At 63.4% G+C, this 19,487-nt stretch overlaps 3 protein-coding genes across 3 annotated transcripts; 1 reads left to right on the forward strand and 2 right to left on the reverse strand.

Moving 5' to 3' along the window:
- Positions 1 to 364: 364 nt before the first annotated feature.
- On the reverse strand, positions 365 to 5,096 carry EMIHUDRAFT_467315 (hypothetical protein; the record flags this gene model as incomplete). Its single annotated transcript, XM_005788346.1, has 13 exons — positions 365 to 724; positions 775 to 987; positions 1,064 to 1,106; positions 1,255 to 1,285; positions 1,354 to 1,400; positions 1,477 to 1,548; positions 1,620 to 1,667; positions 1,944 to 2,026; positions 2,338 to 2,404; positions 2,859 to 2,919; positions 3,156 to 3,244; positions 4,232 to 4,402; positions 4,683 to 5,096. Coding segments are annotated over 13 exons (1,427 nt in total), but the record flags the coding sequence as incomplete, so codon positions are not given.
- Positions 5,097 to 7,060: 1,964 nt separating this feature from the next.
- EMIHUDRAFT_440810 (hypothetical protein) lies at positions 7,061 to 13,099 on the forward strand. The gene is made up of 17 exons (XM_005788347.1): positions 7,061 to 7,629; positions 7,853 to 7,964; positions 8,041 to 8,094; positions 8,235 to 8,305; positions 8,885 to 8,949; positions 9,021 to 9,095; positions 9,658 to 9,699; positions 10,028 to 10,076; positions 10,244 to 10,447; positions 10,515 to 10,604; positions 10,789 to 10,817; positions 10,889 to 10,936; positions 11,310 to 11,398; positions 11,472 to 11,674; positions 11,752 to 11,906; positions 12,330 to 12,423; positions 12,771 to 13,099. The coding sequence occupies exons 1-17, from the start codon at positions 7,189 to 7,191 to the stop codon at positions 12,963 to 12,965; spliced, it is 2,016 nt and encodes a 671-aa protein (XP_005788404.1). The 5' UTR covers positions 7,061 to 7,188; the 3' UTR covers positions 12,966 to 13,099.
- A 5,251-nt stretch (positions 13,100 to 18,350) lies between these two features.
- On the reverse strand, positions 18,351 to 19,385 carry EMIHUDRAFT_227125 (hypothetical protein; the record flags this gene model as incomplete). Its single annotated transcript, XM_005788348.1, has 4 exons — positions 18,351 to 18,510; positions 18,703 to 18,734; positions 18,930 to 19,007; positions 19,308 to 19,385. 4 exons carry the CDS (start codon positions 19,383 to 19,385, stop codon positions 18,351 to 18,353), a joined length of 348 nt encoding a protein of 115 aa, XP_005788405.1.
- Between the last annotated feature and the right edge of the window lie 102 nt (positions 19,386 to 19,487).

The following is a 19,487-nucleotide window of genomic DNA, read 5'->3' on the forward strand; positions in this document are numbered from 1 at the left end:
GGAGCGACAGGGGGCGCGGGTTCATACATGTACATGGAAGCCTTCCACGAGTAACACAAACGCGCTCGCATCCCACGCAAACAAAACAACGCAGCCTCTACCGCTCGCGGTCACAGGACCGCCTCCACCTCGAGCAGCGATGATGCTCTGCACACGCATACTAGATCGATAGAGAGGCGCTCACAGTCAACGATTGGGACACCGGGGTACTCTATGGGAGACACACGTATATGCAGCGCGGAACCGCGGTGACCGGTGTACGACTGCAAAAAGAAGTATAAGTAAAAAGCGGAGTGTTTACCTCTCGAGAGAAATGCGACGGTGTATCAGTCGCCTTTTACTGGGCTGGGTTTTTAGGCATTGTGGGGTTGGCACTCCCATCGACCCTCATGACCTCCTGCGGTCTCTGAGATGGACACCAGTGGGTGCGGCGACCTCGACCGACTATGGAGGACCCGTCGCCAGACGACGCAGGGCAGACGATGTGGAGGCGGAGCCGCCCGCTGCCAAGGTGAGCTCTCTCCCGCAAGCTGAGCCGGCGCTGCCAGAGGTGCGACGGGCCAATGCTGCTCCGGAGGGCCGCACGACGGCGCTCTGGCACCCCGCGGCGCTCTGGCACCTTGCGGCACCCCGCGGCTAGCAGCGCGGCCCTAGCACCCCTTTCCGCCGGCGATCTCGAGGCAGGCCGTCTGCGGGAAGATTGGCAGCACGGCGAGGGTCGTGCCTGTTCACAGACGACCGTGTGAAGAGACCTCACGTCCACGTTCACAGGACCGGGACGGAGCGCCGTGCCGAAGATGACGAGGAAGGCGAGCAGCGCAAGCATCGCCCAGCCGGCGGCGCGGCTGCGGGGCAGCTCCGCGAGCCGGCGCACCTCCTCCTTTTGGCTCGGCATCAGGGGCAGGAAGAGGAGCGAGAGGCAAGCGGTGGCGGTGGCGAGCAGCGTGAGCCACGCCATGTTCCACTGCACCTCCTCGCACGACGCGCCTGGCGAGAGATGAGCAGAGATGAGCCGAGATGGATCGAGGGGCGTCACTGCGCACACATCGTCGTGCGGCCGCACCGGCCTCCGACGCGCTTAGCCGTGCGCGTCCAAGGGCGCACGCCTTCAGCGTAGCGACAACAAGAACAATGATGATGATGATGCTAGTTCATAATCGTACTCGTGACAGCAATACCAACAACCGCAACCAAAGCAATGGCACAAATGGTGATGGCCATAACAAGAGAATGGCGTGCGGCGGGCGCAAGCGCCTTGAGCTCGTCGTTGTTCGTGTTGGACGGCCTAAGAACAACGAGAGGCGTGACCCCGGAAAGAAGAAAAACGCGGCCCCGCCGGCCGTGTCGGAGGGCCAGACGGCGAGGAGGAGGTTGTTGATGGCGTTGGCCACGTTCATCGCCTGGTTTCGTGGACGGGGCGACACACACACGTCTGGATTAGTTGCTCATCAACGCATTCAACACATCACTCCGCGCCTGGTTCGTGTACGTGGTGACGGCGCCGTAGATGACTCCCTCGAAGCCGGGCACCGTGATCTCGGGGATCACCTGATGATTAATTAAGACTGATTATAATTAAGACTGATTAATTAATCAATCGCCGTGATCTCGGGGATCACCACGATGCCGATCGCAGACGTGAGCGCGTACGCGAGCGACATGTCCACCTGCGTCATGGGGAGATGTGGGGAGATGTGGGGAGATGTGGGGAGATGTGGGACGGGACATGCCCACCTGCGCTTGGGGAGAGATGGGGAGATGTGCCGAGAGATGGGGAGATATGCCGAGACGTGTCCACCTGCGTCAAGACGTGCCGGCGCCGTTCTTTCAGTCAATTCATTCGTGAGTTGACTCACTGTCCGCTGTGTGAAGACGTACCCACCACAGCTGTTCTTTCAACTGAGTCATCAATTAATTAATTAATTAATCAATTGACTCTCCACCTGCGTGAAGACGTACCACCAGCCGTTCTTGAAGAGCGGGACGAAGATGGTGAGCAGGTAGAGCAGCGAGAAGAGCTGTGTGCCTACGTGTGGTGCTCGCAGGGCGGGATGAGGACTACAGGGCGGGATGGCTAGGGCGGGAGTACGGTGTGCAAGCAATCCACACGTTGACGACATCTCCTCAGATCTCCCCACATCTCCCCATATCTCCCGCAAGCAACCCACACGTTGACGACATCAGGGCGGGATCACGGCACTGTGCAGGCAGTGTGTGCTCAGTGTATGCACGGGGTTGCGAGGGACACGACTGCAGTGAATGCGACTGACTACGGCCGAAGAGAAGGGGGCACACGTGCCCCCCTCAAGAGCCTCCACACGGGTGGAATACAAGGACCACACATCCCCCGCTTCTGCAGCTGCGCGCCGAGGATACCTCCGGCGTACGTCAGCCGCCAGCTCGCCTGCAGCAGATCACAGCCTCGTAGGGCGTGCGCATCCCTGCCGCCTCTCGCCCGCAAGGCTCTCCGGCGGGCGGCGCTCTCGGCCATTACGCGAGCAGGCTCCCCCTCGCCCACGCCCCCTCGCCACCGCACACAGCGCGTCCGCATGCGGGCGGGACTGGGCTGATGCTCGCGTCTCCCTGCATCTCTCCCCCTATCTCCCCCTATCTCCCCACATCTCCCCACATCTCCCCACATCTCCCCCTATCTCCCCATATCTCCCTGCCCGCACGCCCTCCCTGGCCCTCCCTCCCTGGCCCTCCCTCCCTGGCCCCCGGGCACGCGCTGGGGGGGGCTCCCTCCCTCCCTCCCTCCCTCCCTCCCTCCCTGCCCGCACGCCCCTGGGGGGGGTCCCCCCCCCCCCCCCCCCTCTGCTCTCCTGCAGCAGGTACCGCTTGAAGGCCCACATGCCGACCGCCATCATCAGGCTCTGGAAGCAGGCCGACAGGCCGAGCTGCAGCGGCTCGATGTGGAACCTATGGGGAGATGGGGGGAGATGGGGGGAGATATGCCGAGAGGCCGAGCTGCAGCGGCTCGATAGTGGAACCACTGAGCGTTTGCGTTGATCTGCGCCTAGTGTTGGAGACGGGCGGGAGCGTGATGCTGTGATGGTGATAATCATGAAACAATGGTAATCGTTAATATCATAAGACTCCTGGTTTGGGTGCTACTAGTAAAACAATAGTGAGAATGAGAGCGTAGTAATAACAACCACAACAGGAAGGAGAAGGATGCCTGGTTGGTGACGAGCGAGAGCGTGGTGACGCTGACCAGCGCGACGATGAGCCTCCACACCGGCGCCTACCGCAGGAGGGGAGATGTGGGGAGAGATGGAGAGATATGGGCCTGCCGCAGGAGGCGAAGCAGCTGCTTGGGGAGATGTGGGGAGGTGTGGGGAGGTGTGGGGAGATGTGGGGAGACACGGGCCTGCTGCAGGAGGCGAAGCAGCTGCTTGGGGAGATGTGGGGAGATGTGGGGAGATGTGGGGAGACACGGGCCTGCTGCAGGAGGCGAAGCAGCTGCTTGCACCGCCTCCGGAAGCTGAGCTGCTTGCCGGGAGGCGCCTCGTGCAGGGAGCGGAGGGAGGCGCCCATCAGAACGGGAGATATGGGGAGATATGGGGAGATATGGGGAGATCGCCTCGTGCAGGGAGGGGAGGGAGGCGCCCATCAGAACGGGAGATGTGGGGAGATATGGGGAGATATGGGGAGATCGCCTCGTGCAGGGAGGGGAGGGAGGCGCCCATCAGAACGGGAGATGTGGGGAGATATGGGGAGATATGGGGAGATCGCCTCGTGCAGGAAGGGGAGGGAGGCGCCCATCAGGACGCCGACGAAGGCGACGATGATCCACATCAGCTGCTGTGTGGTCAGGCCCCAGCTGAACGAGCCGCCGCTGGGGGGGCCTGATTAATTAATTAAGACTGTTTAATTAATTAAGACTGATTAATTAAGGAGCCGCCGCTCGGGGGGCCGTTGTAGCAGAACGCGACGACTCCGTTCGCCAGAACGTTGACCGAGTGCCGGATCAGGTAGGCGGTGGAGATGAGCGAGCCTGCCGTGCCGAGGGCGCCAACATCAGGCCGGGAGGACGGGATCGTGCAGAGCATTCAGAGCACCGTGTGAATACGAGGGGCACGAATGCAGCGGAGTACAGCGGGATACGGCCGAATAAGGTTGAGTACGTGTCCTCTCGAGCGCCGTTTGGAGTACAAGAAGACGTATTCCGCTTCTAGGCCAGCGAGCCTCGCGCCTCGGCCGCCTCTCTCGTCGAGAGGGCGACGAGCACCGCGTCGGCGGCGCAGTCGGCGAGGAGGTACGAGACGGTCATGCACAGGAAGATGGTCGAGGCGAGCGGCAGAGTGAGCGTCGGGAGGACGGCGAGCAGGAGGGCGCCGCCCCAGAGCATGCCCCAGCCGAGGACCATGTACGGCTTGCGGTGCAAGCCGCAGATCGGCACCTAGTTAATTCATTCATGAGTTCATTCTTGCGCCGCAAGCCGCAGATCGGCACCTAGTTAATTCATTCATCAGTTCATTCTTGCGCCGCAAGCCGCAGATCGGCACCTAGACTCGGACGGCAGGCAAGGACCGGCGGTGCGCTTTCAGCCGCACGGACTGTTTGGCTCGAATCACGCGGCGACTCTCGTGCTGACCGCGTCGCTGAGCATGCCGTATTCATCGCTTCTGATCATGCCGTGTCCGCAGCACTAATAACTGGTGGAGATATACTGCACTGACCGCGTCGCTGAGCATGCCGTACGCAAGCTTGAAGCCCCACGGAAGGTTGACAAAGGTGGAGACCGTCGCGCACGTGTTTGGCTGGCCATGGACTACGTAGAGGCAGTACGGCAGCAGCGTCTGCGACAGAAGCCCATTGACCATGCCGACGCACGCATAGTGGCTGTAGATGGCAATCTGCGGCAGCGACCACATGTCGGGCGCAGCCTCGAGAATGGCGGGCTCCACATCTAGCAGGGGCACAGTCAGCGTCTCCTGTTTCGGCGGCCTGCCCGGCGGCGGAGGGCCTGGGTGGAGCGGCGGCTCGGGAGTCACGAGGAAGCGATCGCGCGAGGCGTCGGGACTCTGCTGGTACGGAGCCAGCCTCTCGCCAAGCCTTGGCGAGCGGTGGTGCTTTGGGTTGAGCTGCAGCATCGACGACGAGCCGCGGCGACGGGGATGAGCGAGCCGATGGCGCGGCGACGGCCAACGCCCGACAGTCGCGCCTCTGACAGTACCCCGCGTGCGGCTGTGTTTTTTTATTTTGAGCTTAGCCTTCGATGTTATGAACTTTTATTTTGAGCTAAGCCTTCGGTGTTATGAAACAACGCAAGGCGGACATGGCATATCACTCTCGGCCCCACAGACATCCCGCACACCCGCCGCCCCCGCGCGCGCCCCACTCCGGCCGGGAGAGAGGGGAGTGACAGTTTGGGACGGCGACAGCCCGAGTATGTTGAGTCCTGGCTCAACAACGCAGGTTCAAGAGGGGGTGGTCCGGCTCACAAGTCCGGCTCACGCGCCTCGAGCTGACCATCTACCGCACTGAGCACTTCCGCCCCCTCGCTCCCAGCCCATCCACCCCGCCTCGGGCCGCGCCGCGCGATCTCGGGCAATCTCGCGCTATCTCGGGCGATCTCGGGGCCGCGCCGCGCTATCTCGGGCGATCTCGGAGCGTCGCTCGCGCGGCGTCACACCTGCTCAAAAAGGAAGGAGGTTGGAGGCAGGAGGTCACGCCCCATCCAGAGCGCCGTCGTCGCCGGGTTTTTGGCCCCCGGGTCGTCGCCCGACGGTTGCTGCGCGGGGCAGCAGACCATCGGACGGCGCGACGACGCCCCGTCCGGCACGCTCCCCCACCTCCACTCGGCTATTGCCGCACGAGCGCCCTCAGCGGCGGAATTTTTCCCTCGCGCTTCCTTGGGCCCCCGGCAACGCCGACGGACTTCCCGTCCCCCCACCTGCGCCGCAATCACCGCCGTGATTGTCGGCGCTGCGCCCCTTGGCGCCTGTGCATGTCCCGCGTGCCCGCCCGCCAACTTTTATTTTTGAGAGCGCTTGTTGTTAATAATACAAGCCCAATGGTCCACGTAGAGTTTCTCGCACATCATCACGCACAACACAACATAACACAAGTTCTGATTCTTGCCCTATATACAAGGGGATCTAATGAAGCTGACTCGACTCCAGTGCTGGCCGAGGAGGCGGATGGTTTGGAGGAGCAAGAGAGAGAGAGGGAGTCGCGATTGGTACCCCCACTCGGTCTGAGCGCAAAGGCGCAGCGGATGGAGCAGGGTGGCTGGGCCACTGCGCCGTGGGGAGTCGGCGGGAGAGAGGTCCTCACAAACACAGAGGTCCTCACATCAGACAGAGGTCCTCACAGACGAGGTCCTCAGTATGCTTTTGAGGACCCCTCTCTTGATGTGACACTGATGGCATGTGAGACAGAACCTTGTTTGTTGTCGTGCGAGTGAGGATCTCACTCAAAGTGCGCTCACCCTGGGAGCGTATGGTTTATCAATGAAGGGGGGAGCAGAAGCCAGCCGCAGCCCACGGCTTGGGAGGACCTCTTGCTGTGAGAGGGGCTTGTATGGTAGAACTCTTTCGTGAGGACCTGTTTCCATCGTGAGGACCTCTTTCTTGAGTGAGGAATGATCGCTCCGACGTGTCCAACTTAAGTAGGTAGAACCGAGCTACACCGCTCCGACGCGAGCTACACCCCTCCAAGACTGCTCTGGTGGCGCCAGGCTGTTGTTGGGTTCTCTGTGTACCGCTGGTCCATATGGTAAGGTAGGTAGGTAGTAAGGTGAAGAACAGCCAGGCTCGGACTGGACACCAACGCGGTATGGGTGGACGCTAGACAGATGATGACGACACGCACGAGCGACACACAGACACAAACAGGCTCACAAGACACACAGCCAGCGGGCGGCTGGTGCTGCCACACACCCTGAGTCGGCGTACACATAACTCAGGGCCACATCCTCCCTGTCGCCCCCATGGTAAGGTAGGTAGGTAGGTAGGTAGGTAGGTAAGATCCTTCTAGAAAAAGAATTTAAACAAAACAACTCTCTCTCACAGCAGACAGGCTAGAAAAAGAAAACATCGCTCTTTCGCTCACGTCGCGGTCCAAGGCGTCGTGGAGGCGCTGCTGTGACCAATTGGCGCAAAAGCGTGTGGAGCCGTCTACGCGCAGCTGCCGTCACTCGCGAGCCATACCTTCGCCACACCCCACACCCCTCGCGTGGCCATGCCGCCCAAGAGCGGCACCGACCTGACGTCGCGCGGCGACGACGACGACCCCGACAAGTACAAGAGCACGCGCTACAACCAGGTCAACGCCGACGTCGAGGACATCTACCGGCAGTGGGACGAGCTGGTGAATGAGGAGCAGCTGCGCGAGTTGAGCCGGATCGTGCGCGACCTGGCGGCCGACCCACCGGCCGACGGCAAGGCCCTCGAGCACCAGCTCATGCTGCACCGCAAGCGGATGCGGCGCGCAGACACGTTCCGCAAGGCGCAGCTGCTGCACGCGTACCACTGCCTCGTCTCGCGCGGCGAGCTGGAGGCGAATCCGCACCTGCACTCGCTGCTGGTGAAGAAGTCGTCCAAGTCGCAGTCGGGCGTCCTCGTCATCACCGTCCTCACCTCGCCCTACCCAACCTTCACTGAGCCCGAATCGGGAAAGAAGGCGACCAGCCACTCTCCGCGGACCAGACCACACTTCCTAGACACTCACTTCCGAGAGAGTCTCCCCAGACACGCCCCAGAACACCGCGGGTACATCGCAGACGCCAGAATCGTGCTATCCAGCGCTGGCTCGCCAGGTCAAGCAGCGCTCCTTTCTCGCGCTCGCCGCCCGGAAGCTTCCGCGACCCTTCCCTGACGCTTCTCGGAACACTCCTCCACGCCAGGTGAAGCAGCGCTTCTCGTGCGCGTGGAACTGCTACTACTGCCCGTCCGAGCCGGGGCAGCCAAAGTCGTACTTGCACGACGAGCCCGCCGTCAAGCGCGCCAATGAGAACGGCCCCGACCCTGTGTGATGCATCTCCACAGCTGCTGCTGCTCCGCGACAGACGCCCGTCTGTCTTCTTCTCTGCAGGCTTCGACCCCGTCATGCAGCTGACCGACCGCGCCGCCACTCTCGCCCAGAACGGCCACCCCGTCGACAAGATCGAGCTAGTGGGCCGTGAACAGCGTCTCTTCACACCTCTAGCTGTGAATAGGCCACCCCGTCGACAAGATCGAGCTAGTGGGCCGTGAACAGCGTCTCTTCACACCTCTAGCTGTGAATAGGCCACCCCGTCGACAAGATCGAGCTCCTCGTGCTGGGCGGCACTTGGTCCTCCTACCCGCACGTCTACCAGGAGCGAGATATGGGGGAGATATGGGGGAGATATGGGCGGCACTTGGTCCTCCTACCCGCACGTCTACCAGGAGCGAGATATGGGGGAGATATGGGCGGCACTTGGTCCTCCTACCCGCACGTCTACCAGGAGCGAGATATGGGGGAGATATGGGGGAGATATGGGCGGCACTTGGTCCTCCTACCCGCACGTCTACCAGGAGCGAGATATGGGGGAGATATGGGGGAGATATGGGCGGCACTTGGTCCTCCTACCCGCACGTCTACCAGGAGCGAGATATGGGGGAGATATGGGGGAGATATAGGGAGATATGGGCGGCACTTGGTCCTCCTACCCGCACGTCTACCAGGAGCGAGATATGGGGGAGATATGGGGGAGATATAGGGAGATATGGGCGGCACTTGGTCCTCCTACCCGCACGTGTACCAGTAGCGAGATATGGGGAGATATGGGGGAGATATAGGGAGATATGGGCGGCACTTGGTCGTCCTACCGCGCACGTGTACCAGGAGCGAGGTGCGCGACCGCTCACATCTCCCCATCTCTCCCCCATCCCTCCCCCACACCTCCCCGTACCAGGAGGAGTTTGTGCGCGACCTCTTCTACGCCGCTAACACCTTTTGGCAGCGCGAGAAGCGGCCTCGGCGCGGCCCTTGTCAAGGAGGAAGGAGTCCTGTCGGGCAGCACTGTTGACCGTACCAGTTGTCTCTGCCAGGAGGGGGCTGCTGGAGGAGCAGGCACTCAACGAGACCGCCGCCTGCAAGATCATCGGCCTCACGCTCGAGACGCGGCCGGACATGTCCACGACATGTCCACGACATGTCCGAGACACGACCCCATAGGCCTCACGCTCGAGACGAGGCCGGACATGTCCACGACATGTCCACGACATGTCCGAGACACGGCCCCATAGGCCTCACGCTCGAGACGCGGCCGGACATGTCCACGACATGTCCACGACATGTCCGAGACACGCCCCATAGGCCTCACGCTCGAGACGCGGCCGGACACGTCCACGACATGTCCACGACATGTCCGAGACACGCCCCATAGGCCTCACGCTCGAGACGAGGCCGGACATGTCCACGACATGTCCACGACATGTCCGAGACACGCCCCATAGGCCTCACGCTCGAGACGCGGCCGGACATGTCCACGACATGTCCACGACATGTCCGAGACACGCCCCATAGGCCTCACGCTCGAGACGCGGCCGGACATGTCCACGACATGTCCACGACATGTCCGAGACACGCCCCATAGGCCTCACGCTCGAGACGCGGCCGGACATGTCCACGACATGTCCACGACATGTCCGAGACACGCCCCATAGGCCTCACGCTCGAGACGAGGCCGGACACCATCGACGCGGCGGAGCTGCTGCGCCTCCGCCGGCGCTGTCGCCTAGAAGCGTAGTACGTATGTCGACCGTCCTCCGCTGTAGTCACTGCACTCCCCCCCCTCGTACCCACGCGGTGCTCTGAATACATTACATTGCACAAGATCGTCTGTCCGCCCCCGGAGATTGGCGGCTCCTAGCACGTAGGTATGGGTGATCTCCCCCATATCTCCCCATATCTCCCTATATCTCCAGCACGTAGGTATGGGTGATCTCCCCCATATCTCCCCATATCTCCCCATATCTCCAGCACGTAGGTATGGGTGATCTCCCCCATATCTCCCCATATCTCCCCATATCTCCCCCATATCTCCAGCGCGTAGGTACGGGTGCACGCGCGTGCAGCTCGGAGTGCAGCACACCGACGACCACGTGCGCAAGCGGATCAACCCCATATCTCCCCATATCTCCCCATGTCTCCCCACATCTCCCCACATCTCCCCACATCTCCCCACATCTCCCCACATCTCCCCACATCTCCCCATATCTCCTCATATCTCCCCACATCTCCCCATATCTCCCCACATCTCCCCGGCCAGGTGCTCAAGCGGATCAACCGCGGCTGCACGACGGCAGACACGGTGACGGCCCTGAAGCGGCTCAAGGACGCCTGCTACAAGATCGACATCCACCTGATGCCAAACTTGCCCGGCGCGACCGCAGCGGTGGACCGCGCCATGTTCGAGCGCGTGCTGAGTGACCCGCAGCTGCAGGCCGACCAGTGGAAGGTCTACCCGACCCAGGCGTGGTGCCGTGGACCGTCATCAAGCGAGATCACGGGCGAGATTAGCCGAGACTGTGCCGACCCAGGTGGTGCCGTGGACCGTCATCAAGCGCTGGTTTGAGGCGGGCAGCTACGTGCCGTATGCGAGCGACCAGATGTTTGAGCTCCTCATGCAGGTCAATTTGTTACTACTATTATTATTATTATGAGTAATAATAATTCTGTTCGAGCTCCTCAAGTCGCCTTATTATCATTATTATTATCATTATTATCATCATCATCATCATCATTATTATTATCATTATTATTATCATTATTGTTGTTGTTATTATTGTTATTGTTATTGTGTGTCCTCTTCAGGTCAAGTCGCGCGTGCACCCTTGGATCCGGCGCCACCCGCCTGGTGCGGCGCGAGGCGGCGCTGCGCACGGCGTCTCTTCACACCTGCGGCTGTGCACAGGCTCAACCGCGTGGTTCGAGACATCCCAATGCAGTACGTGTCTGGCGGGTCCGCCGGCCTAGAAGCGGAAGCTTCGTACTCTTGTCTCTCCCCACCAGTGCTCGAGAGGACACGGATTCAGCCGTGCCCGTACCGCACTCCGCTGTACTCGCTGTTTTCGTGGCCCCTCGTCCTCACGCGGTGCTCTGAAGACGCTGCACAGCGCCGTAGTCGTTGGCTCGACGCCCCCCCCTATCTCCGCCCTATCTCCCCCTATCTCCGCCATATCTCCCCCATATCTCCCCCATATCTCCCCCATATCTCCCCCGTATCTCCCCCGTATCTCCCCCATATCTCCCCATATCTCCCCCATATCTCCCCCGTATCTCCCCCGTATCTCCCCCATATCTCCCCCATATCTCCCCCATATCTCCCCACGGAGGCTCGACGTCCCGAACTTGCGCGAGGACTTGCTCGCAGAGATGAGGGACAAGGGGCTCACTTGCCGCTGCATCCGATGCCGCGAGCCAGGCGCCGCCTCGAAGAAGCGGCTGCCACCGCGGCCGCCCCCCGCCCGAGGTGACCCGAGATTGCGCGAGATCAGGCGCCGCCTCGAAGAAGGTGCTGCCAAGGCAGACGCTCGTGCGGCGCGTCTACGCGGCGTCGGGCGGCGCGGAGCACTTCGTCTCCATCGAGTCCGCCGACCGCGCCACCCTCCTCGGCTTCGTGCGGCTGCGGCTGCCGCCGCCCTGGAGCGACGCGCCGGAGCACCAGCCGCCGTTCGAGGAGCTGCGCGGAGCAGCGCTGGTGCGCGAGAATTGCACGTGCGCGGGCGGGCTCTCGCGGGCTCTCGCCGGGACGTGTCTCGGACATGTCCTCGTTAGGTGCGGGAGCTGCACGTGTACGGGCAGCTCATCGCCACCGCCGACAAGAGCAACGCCGACGCGCAGCACACCGGCCTCGGTCGCACGCTCATGGCCGAGGCGGAGGCGACCGCGCGCGCACACGGCTTCCGGCGAGTCTGGCCCAGATGCGGAGGGTAGACCCACATCTCCCCGTATCTCCCCACATCACCCCATATCTCCCCATATCACGAGGCCCAGATGCGGAGGGTAGACCCACATCTCCCCGTATCTCCCCACATCTCCCCATATCTCCCCATATCACGAGGCCCAGATGCGGAGGGTAGACCCACATCTCCCCGTATCTCCCCACATCTCCCCATATCTCCCCATATCACGAGGCCCAGATGCGGAGGGACAGACCCACATCTCCCCGTATCTCCCCACATCTCCTCATATCTCCCCATATCACGAGGCCCAGACACACCCGTGCGTGCCGAATTAGCACTCGAGGAGAGGCGTGACGAGGCGGATGCTCTCACTGCAAACCGAGCTTTCCCGTGTGCGCGTGCGGTGCTCTCCCTGCCGCGCCCTGACGCCGGTGTCTCGCCTTCCGGCAGGCGCGTCGCCGTGATCGCGGGAGTGGGGTCGCGCGGCTACTACCGCAGGCTCGGCTACGCCCTCGACCCGCGCCCGGGGCTCTTCATGATGAAGGAGAGTAGCAGTAGTAGGCACTTCATGATGAACGGAGAGTAGCAGCAGTAGTAGGCACTTTATGATGAAACGAGAGTAGCAGCAGTAGTAGGCACTTCATGATGAACGGAGAGTAGCAGTAGTAGGCAGCCTTCACTCCAAGATCGGACCCCCTCTCCACGCCCAAGTGACTGGCGACACGAGACGTGGCTCAAAGCCACACGGAACTCACGCTCACTGGTGAGAGAAGTGAAAGCGCGCAGAGACAGAGCGGGGAGCGGAAAGGAGAGAGCGCCGCTCGCCGCGCAGTCGCCACGGCGCTCTGTTCGCCCCTCGCCTTCACCGCGCTCGGAGCCTCGCCTCTGTAGGAGCTCGCCTTCCTTGCGCCCGGCTGGAGACAGGCGCTCCTCCCGGCGGCACGCTGCGCGCTGATCGCGCTGCTCCCGCCCCTGCTGCTGCTGCTGCTGGCGTGGGTCAGCGCGCTCGGATGCCCCGACGAGGCGGCCGCGGGGCACCCGCATAGCCTCCGCTCGCTCGCGCGCTGCGCCTCCGCCTTGGTGTAGTGTCCCTGTCCGGACCCGCCCGTTGGACTCTCCGGGTCACGAGATAAAGCTCTTCTTGGACAACTCTTTTTGGTTCTCTCGACGGAATATACGCAACACGCCGAGTAATTTAAGGTGGTTCTTGAGAGTTGTATTCTTGAGAGTTGTGTGAACCAGGCCGCTTCTCTCAAAGTCGCATGAGGCGGCCGCCCGACGCGGCCCTTCAGCCAGCCCTCACAACCCGGGCATGCACCCGCACACCCTCCTCTCGCGCATGCCGATGCGCTCAGTCGATGCGGTCGTGGTGCTGCAACTCTGCAGCGCTGCGACCGCACCGGTCTCCCGCGTCGCCGCCTTCGGTCCTGCCGCTCCCGCCAGCTCCGCTGCCCGCCGACGCGGTGGTACGCGCGCTCTCCGGATCCCGTCCGAGGGGCGGAGGCTCGAGCGTTGGTCCCGGGCGAGCCGCCAGACTCGAAGACGGCACCCCTAACCGCGTCCCCATCCTTAGCTTCTGTTCTTTCCTCCCCGTGAGCCGTCTCTGTCGCGAGACCGCCGAGTGTGTGCCCTCGTGAGTCCGTCGGGTACTTTTCGCGTATAAAAATTGGCTGCGCGGGCGTTCCATCTGGTGCTACCAACGGCCTGGCGGCCTCGGATCCGGCCTCGCAGGTCGACGCGAGCGCCAAGGTGGACCTGTCTCCAGCCTCTCGCGCCCCTCTCGGAGCCGTGAGAGGGTGCAGGCCGAAACCACAGCCGCTAACGTCCGTGTGGCCGAACGGAGCCAAACTTTCGCCGCCGGATCCCGGGCCACGGGTAATGGCACCGATCCCGCATTTTCCCCGGGGCTTACTCGACGCTCTTGTGCCCCGAACTTTCCTCTCCCCGTCCCGAGCACGACCAGAGCTGCTCCGGCGTGGTTTGGAGCGAGGTACGGGTGGCGGCGGGTTCGAGTAAGCCCCGGGGAAAATGCGGGATCGGCGCCATTCCATAGGTGCTCCAACGCCCTAGCCGGCTCGGGAGCACTGTCCTGCCCGTTATATACGCACCCGCTTACGCTTTTAGGCTCTCCGGCGGCCTCAGGGGCCTTGCCGAGGGCTGCTCCAGCGCGGTCACAGTGCCGTGGAGCCGGCCAGCGTGCTCGCAGCCATGCTGCTGGTGGACCATGCCCGCCTCCCGCCCGGTGGCTCCAACCACAGCCCGCCTCACCGTCGGCGAAGCACCTCGGGCCCTTCGCGGCTGCGTTGTCTGTCCGGCTCCACGGGGCCTTTCCGAGACACTTCCGCGCGGGCCGAGGGACTCATCGACCCCTCACATCCCGGAGGGACGGCGCACGCGCTGCCCAGTGACCGGGCGGGTCGGCCCCGATTAGGAGCGGCCCCAGCCGGGCGGAGAAGACCATCCCACTCGCGGTGCGTCGCACCGGCCGGTCCGGTTTTCGTCTCGAGCGGGTCGCGAGACGGCCGCGAGAGCGAGCACCGCGGTCACAGTGCCGTTGAGGCCACGGACGTCGCCGGAGCGGCACTCCCGGGGCGCCACTCCCTCACCCGGTCGGGGGGGGGGCAACCACAGCCCGCCTCACCGTCCGTGGAGCTTCCGTGGTCCGCTGCTCCGGCTTCGATTTTCGACCCTCCCGAGGCTGCTAGAGCAGCCCCGCGGAGCCTCCCGGATGCACCAGCACACCGTCGTCCAGGACGACGGCGCAAGCGCTGCCCAGTGATCGGGCGGGTCGGCCCCGACTAGGGGCGGGCCCAGCCGCGCGGAGAAGACCACCGAGCTCGAAACACGTCGCCACGGCCGGCCGTTTCGCAAGCCTGAGCGGGTCGCCAGACACCCGCGAGAGCCAGCAGCTAGAGCGCCGTCGTAGCCGCAGATCGAGTCGAGGAGCTTAATGTCCACGGTAGCAGTTGTGGAGAGCGGTGGCGCGGTGCGTGTAGAGGGGTCGATCGAGGGCTCTTTTTCGAAACGCGACGGGTACGGCATGACAACTGCCAGTACAGTTTTACGCCGGCCAGGGTGAGAGCACAACAGGGAGCCGGCGACCCGTACGCTTTACGCGTGGCGGCCGGTGGCTGTCTGGAGCTCGTGCGAGCTGGGCCGACGCGTGGCCGAGCCGAGAGGACCAGCGAGCGACCACGTTGGCGATGAAGCTTGGCGGCCGGCGCCTCGTCGCCAGACGTCACAGCGGCGTGGACGCAGGAGTGTGCGGCGACGAGTACCGGCAAATCCGGCCCGGTGTGGCCGGCAGCTGCATAGCGCTGGCCTGTGACCGGCGCCGCGGTGGCGGAAGAGGCGTCTCGCCGCCGTGGCGGCGGTCGGCAGGTGCGAGCGTGACGGCCATCGTGCGGCAGAGTCCGGGCACAATTTAACAAAACAACTCTCTCACAGCACACAGGCTCGACACAGGTGCGAACTGGCGCGTGCTAGTACTATCACCGGCGAAGAACCACCTTAAATCGCCCATACGGTCTTGTGCGTTGTGGTGCGTGTACCGAACTCCGCGCGACGCGGTTCCATTCCGCATTCGGCCGTCGCTGACAACGTGGCAGTTCCTATCGCTTCGTAAGGTACAAGTGCTTCCAGTGAACAGCGACGCGCTGCGACAGTGAGCTGGACAGTTCTCCTGCCAGACGGCGATCATTGGTCACGTACAAGAACGGCACGTCAGGAGGCTCTGCGCTGTGTAGCTCCTGCGCCCTGGCAACCATGAGGCGGTCGGCCGCGTCGTTGGTGGGATCCGGAGTAGTCTCGTGGAATGCACGCCGGCCGGCTGCTTGACTACAGAAGTCGTTCACATGTCTAAGCACCTTCTGTCCGCCCGAAGGGTACACAGAGCAGCTGAAGAAGCGCACCTCGAAACTCTGCGGCATCTCTGCAATTCGCTGCATGTGCTTTGCCTGGGAAAACTGGTCTGCGTCCACAAGCACAATGACGCGCAATTCGCCCAATGCCGCCTCTGGTGGAACGCTTGCAGCGGAGGTGGCAGTGGCGCCTTCGTGTAGACGACGCTTAATCTCGTCGAGCCGCCGCCGACATTTGCTGACCATATTACACTAGGCGTCGGCGGAGCCCCGCGACCGGCGAGCGAGTCCGGCGACGGGTGACCGGCGCGGGAGTATGCTGGGGTCGCGAGTAAGCAAGGCGACGCTAACCGGTCTTCTGAATATAAAATGAACTATAGCACGGGACGCGGCACAAACGGGGCACAAACGCCAGGCTACAAAGACGGGGAGGCACGTAGTGACGCAGGGGAGTCTAGGCGACGGCGGCGTCCTCCGACGCCGCGGCGAGCCTGAGCTCGGTCGCAATCTCTTCCGCCGCCGCGAGGCGCGAGCTGCAGCGCGACTGACATGCGCTGGGCCTGCAGCGACAGCCACGACCGCGTCGACCAGGTCGCCTCGTCCTCGTGCTGCCGCTTCGAGAGCTTGTTGCGCACCTTGTCCTTCATCTGGTAGAACAGCCGTTTGACCGCGTTGCACCACCCGCCGAAGGTTTCAAACAGGTCTACTGAAGAAAGAATTTAGAAATTCTTGGCACAGGCCCCTCTCACAGCTGAAGAAAGAAAAGAAGGAAGACAGGTCTACTGAGGCGGCGCGACCTCGCTGGCCGCGATTTCTTTTCTCCTTAGGTTTTCGAGGTGGATACAGTTGTATATCCTTTGGCCGCGTTGGGTTCTTTTGAGCTAGCCTTCGATGCGCTCTTGCGCTCCTCGGACCTCGAGCGCAATCCATAAGTAGGAGACGCCCACTGTCGCCATAGATTCTCAGGCGCCTGATCTCTCTCAGCAAAGCGATGGCCTATACCTGGTACGAGTTCAGATGCGCGCCCGGCAGAAGACAGACGCGTGTGATGCCGCATGCAGTGGAATGCGCACAGTCCACAGAGAACGGACGGCAAGAGATGGCAAGGGAAGGAAGAGAAACGGCTGGTGAAGCTCAGTTCATGGCGTAGTATTGCGTAAGCAACCGCGGTCACTCACCATCCACGGCAAGAGTCACGGTGAATGCTGCCGCATAAAGCAACAGAGTCGACGCGCTTGGCGCGACGGTCTTGTCGCGGTTCACGACTTGACGTTGCACACGGTCATAGGCGCAGGATCTATTTGGCGAGTCTCAAGCAGCGAAAGTAGGCGCGAGAAATTAATGTCGATCCTGAGATCTCAATTTTGGCGCTAGTTTCGTTTTCTGGTACATCACGACGACTTGCTTGGGTCTCATGTAGCTCGACGGCTCTTCGACGGCGGGGTCTTTCTGGTTGGATCAGACAGTGCTATCAGTCAATCGGCGGAGCGCGGGTGCTGCGCTTCTCCCCGCCCGCGACCGGCGAGCGACCGAGTCCGGCGACGGGTCGGTCGGGGTGTGGGGTGACCGGCAGTCGCGCTCCCAATACGTGCATCACTTTTGTGACAGGTCTCAGACTTTGAGCGGCCATATCTCGGTAACTATTGATGGTCCACCTGAATGAAAACTCTTCGGATTTGGAACGGGCGCCCGGCGCCCGTTCGAATGGCGATGAGTTCTCCGGGGCGGCGCGGGGGGGAGTAGTGTATTGTGTAATTAGGGGGTAGACAGCGGAAGAAAGAAAGAAAGAAAGAAAACAGACACGCCAAACGAGGGATGGGACGAGGACAGGGTCCCCACCTGCACGAGCAGGATTTTGGAAGAACGATCAGGGGGACAGGTGGGGCTCTCCTGCTCCTGACAGCGGACAGCACCAAGATCCACTAGTTTGGGATTTTTTAATTTGCTTGACTCTGAAAAGCTCGCGCTGTGGTCGCCGCAGACTGGCTCCGGCTTGACGGGCGCATGGAGACGTGATGCCTCCATGCGCCCGTCGAGTCAAAATCGACATGCGAGGCGAGCTTTGGCCCGCCAGAGGGATAGGCGGCGTTTTGGGCGACAACAGCGCTGCGACCGCGAAGTGGCAGTGGACATGCTCCCATGTTGCCGACGCGGCGCCGGAGTGGCCGGCGCTGCTCGCCGCGACCACGACGGCTACTCTGATACTCTGGGCCGACCCGTCCTACCCGACGGTGGCACTCTTCCACGTCTCGCTCATGAGAAAAATTCTGAAACGGCGTGCAGCAGAGTCACCGACGAGTCGGTCCGCGTGCCTCCTCGTGTCCCAATCCGTTCTCACACATCCATAAACTCACTTTGGCCCCACTGAAGCCTCAATCCTGTCCACCCCCTACGCGGCGCCCTAGTCGCTAGCGAGTGAAAGCCGTAATGTCTAATGTGGGGCGCCGTCGGCGTCGCGTGGGACCGTGGGTAAGAGCGGCGCGACAGGTGAGGGTCGGGGGAGGGCGCTGCCGCCCGATTTCTTTTTGTTTATTCTAATGAGAAAAAACTCCTGCGGTTTCCATTGAGTTTTTCTCTCTTTTTCCGCGAGGCGAGACGAAGGCACCCCCCCTCAGATGGCGGCGGCGGCGGCGAGCAGAAGCGCCGCAAACACGCCCGCCGTCCGCGCCACCTTCGGCCGCCCGCCGTCCGCGTCGCCGCCTCGGCTCGCCTCGCGCTCGCGAAGGGCGGCCAGCTTCGCGCGCAGCGCCGCCAGGCCGCCGCCACCCTCCCTGGACTCGGGCCCCGCTGCCGCCGCTCCAGGCTCCGAGGCCGCTGCCGTCGCCGCGTCGCCGCTCGCACCTCCTCCTCCTCCTCCTCCGCCGCCGCCGCCGCCGCCACCGCCGCCGCCGCCGCCGCCGCCGCGCGCTGCCCTCGCTGGCTCAGGCGCGTGCTGCGGCTTCTCCCAGCTCGTCTCGCCCGACTCCTCGTTCCAGTAGTACGTGCGGCCGCTCTCCTTGTCCAGTGCGGCGCGCCACGGCGAGGGAGTGTCGGGCGGAGAGCCGCGCGAGGGCGGGGAGGGGGCGCGGCGCGCGCTGCCACCGCGCGCGGACGCGTCCTCGCGCGCGGCGCGGGAAGGGAGGGGAGGCAGCAGCGCGCGGCCGCGTGCTGCGAGAGACGAGGCGTTGAGAGCGCGCGGCCTGCGCCGGACCTCCGCCTGAACGACCGCCCGCTCCGCCGCTGCGCCCGCCGCCTTGCCCGCCGCCTGGCCTGCCTCCGCGTCGGCTGCCTCGTCCGTCGCACGCACCGCCGCCCGATCCACCTTCCGGCCGCGTTGCGGCGCCGCCTCGCCGAGCTCGCCGAGCAGAAGCAGCTCCGACTCGGCCGCGGCGCGCATGGCGCGGTCGCGCAGCTGGCGGCGGACGCGCTGCGCCCGCGGGTCGCCGGCCGCCGCCGCGTCCGCGGTCGCGCAGTCCAGCCGTAGCCTCGCCGCCAGCCGGGCCGCGCCGCACCGCAACAGCAGCCGGTGCGTCGCCCGCGCCGGCGGGGCGAGGCGCGCCGTGGCGGCCTCGTGGACGACGTCGCGCACCTCCGAGTTGGAGAGGTAGCTCACCTGGACCCTCGAGGGGACAGCGAGCGCGGCGAGCAGGAAAAGCGTGGCAGACATGGACACCAGCACCGGCAGACGAGCCGCCGCCTCCCAGCACCTTCGAGCCGGTACCTGAGCCCCTCGGCGGCGTGAAGCGCTACGCGACCAACTCCGCCGAGT

Source organism: Emiliania huxleyi (genome assembly GCF_000372725.1).
Source record: "Emiliania huxleyi CCMP1516 chromosome Unknown EMIHUscaffold_136, whole genome shotgun sequence".
Classification (NCBI taxonomy): domain Eukaryota; phylum Haptophyta; order Isochrysidales; family Noelaerhabdaceae; genus Emiliania; species Emiliania huxleyi.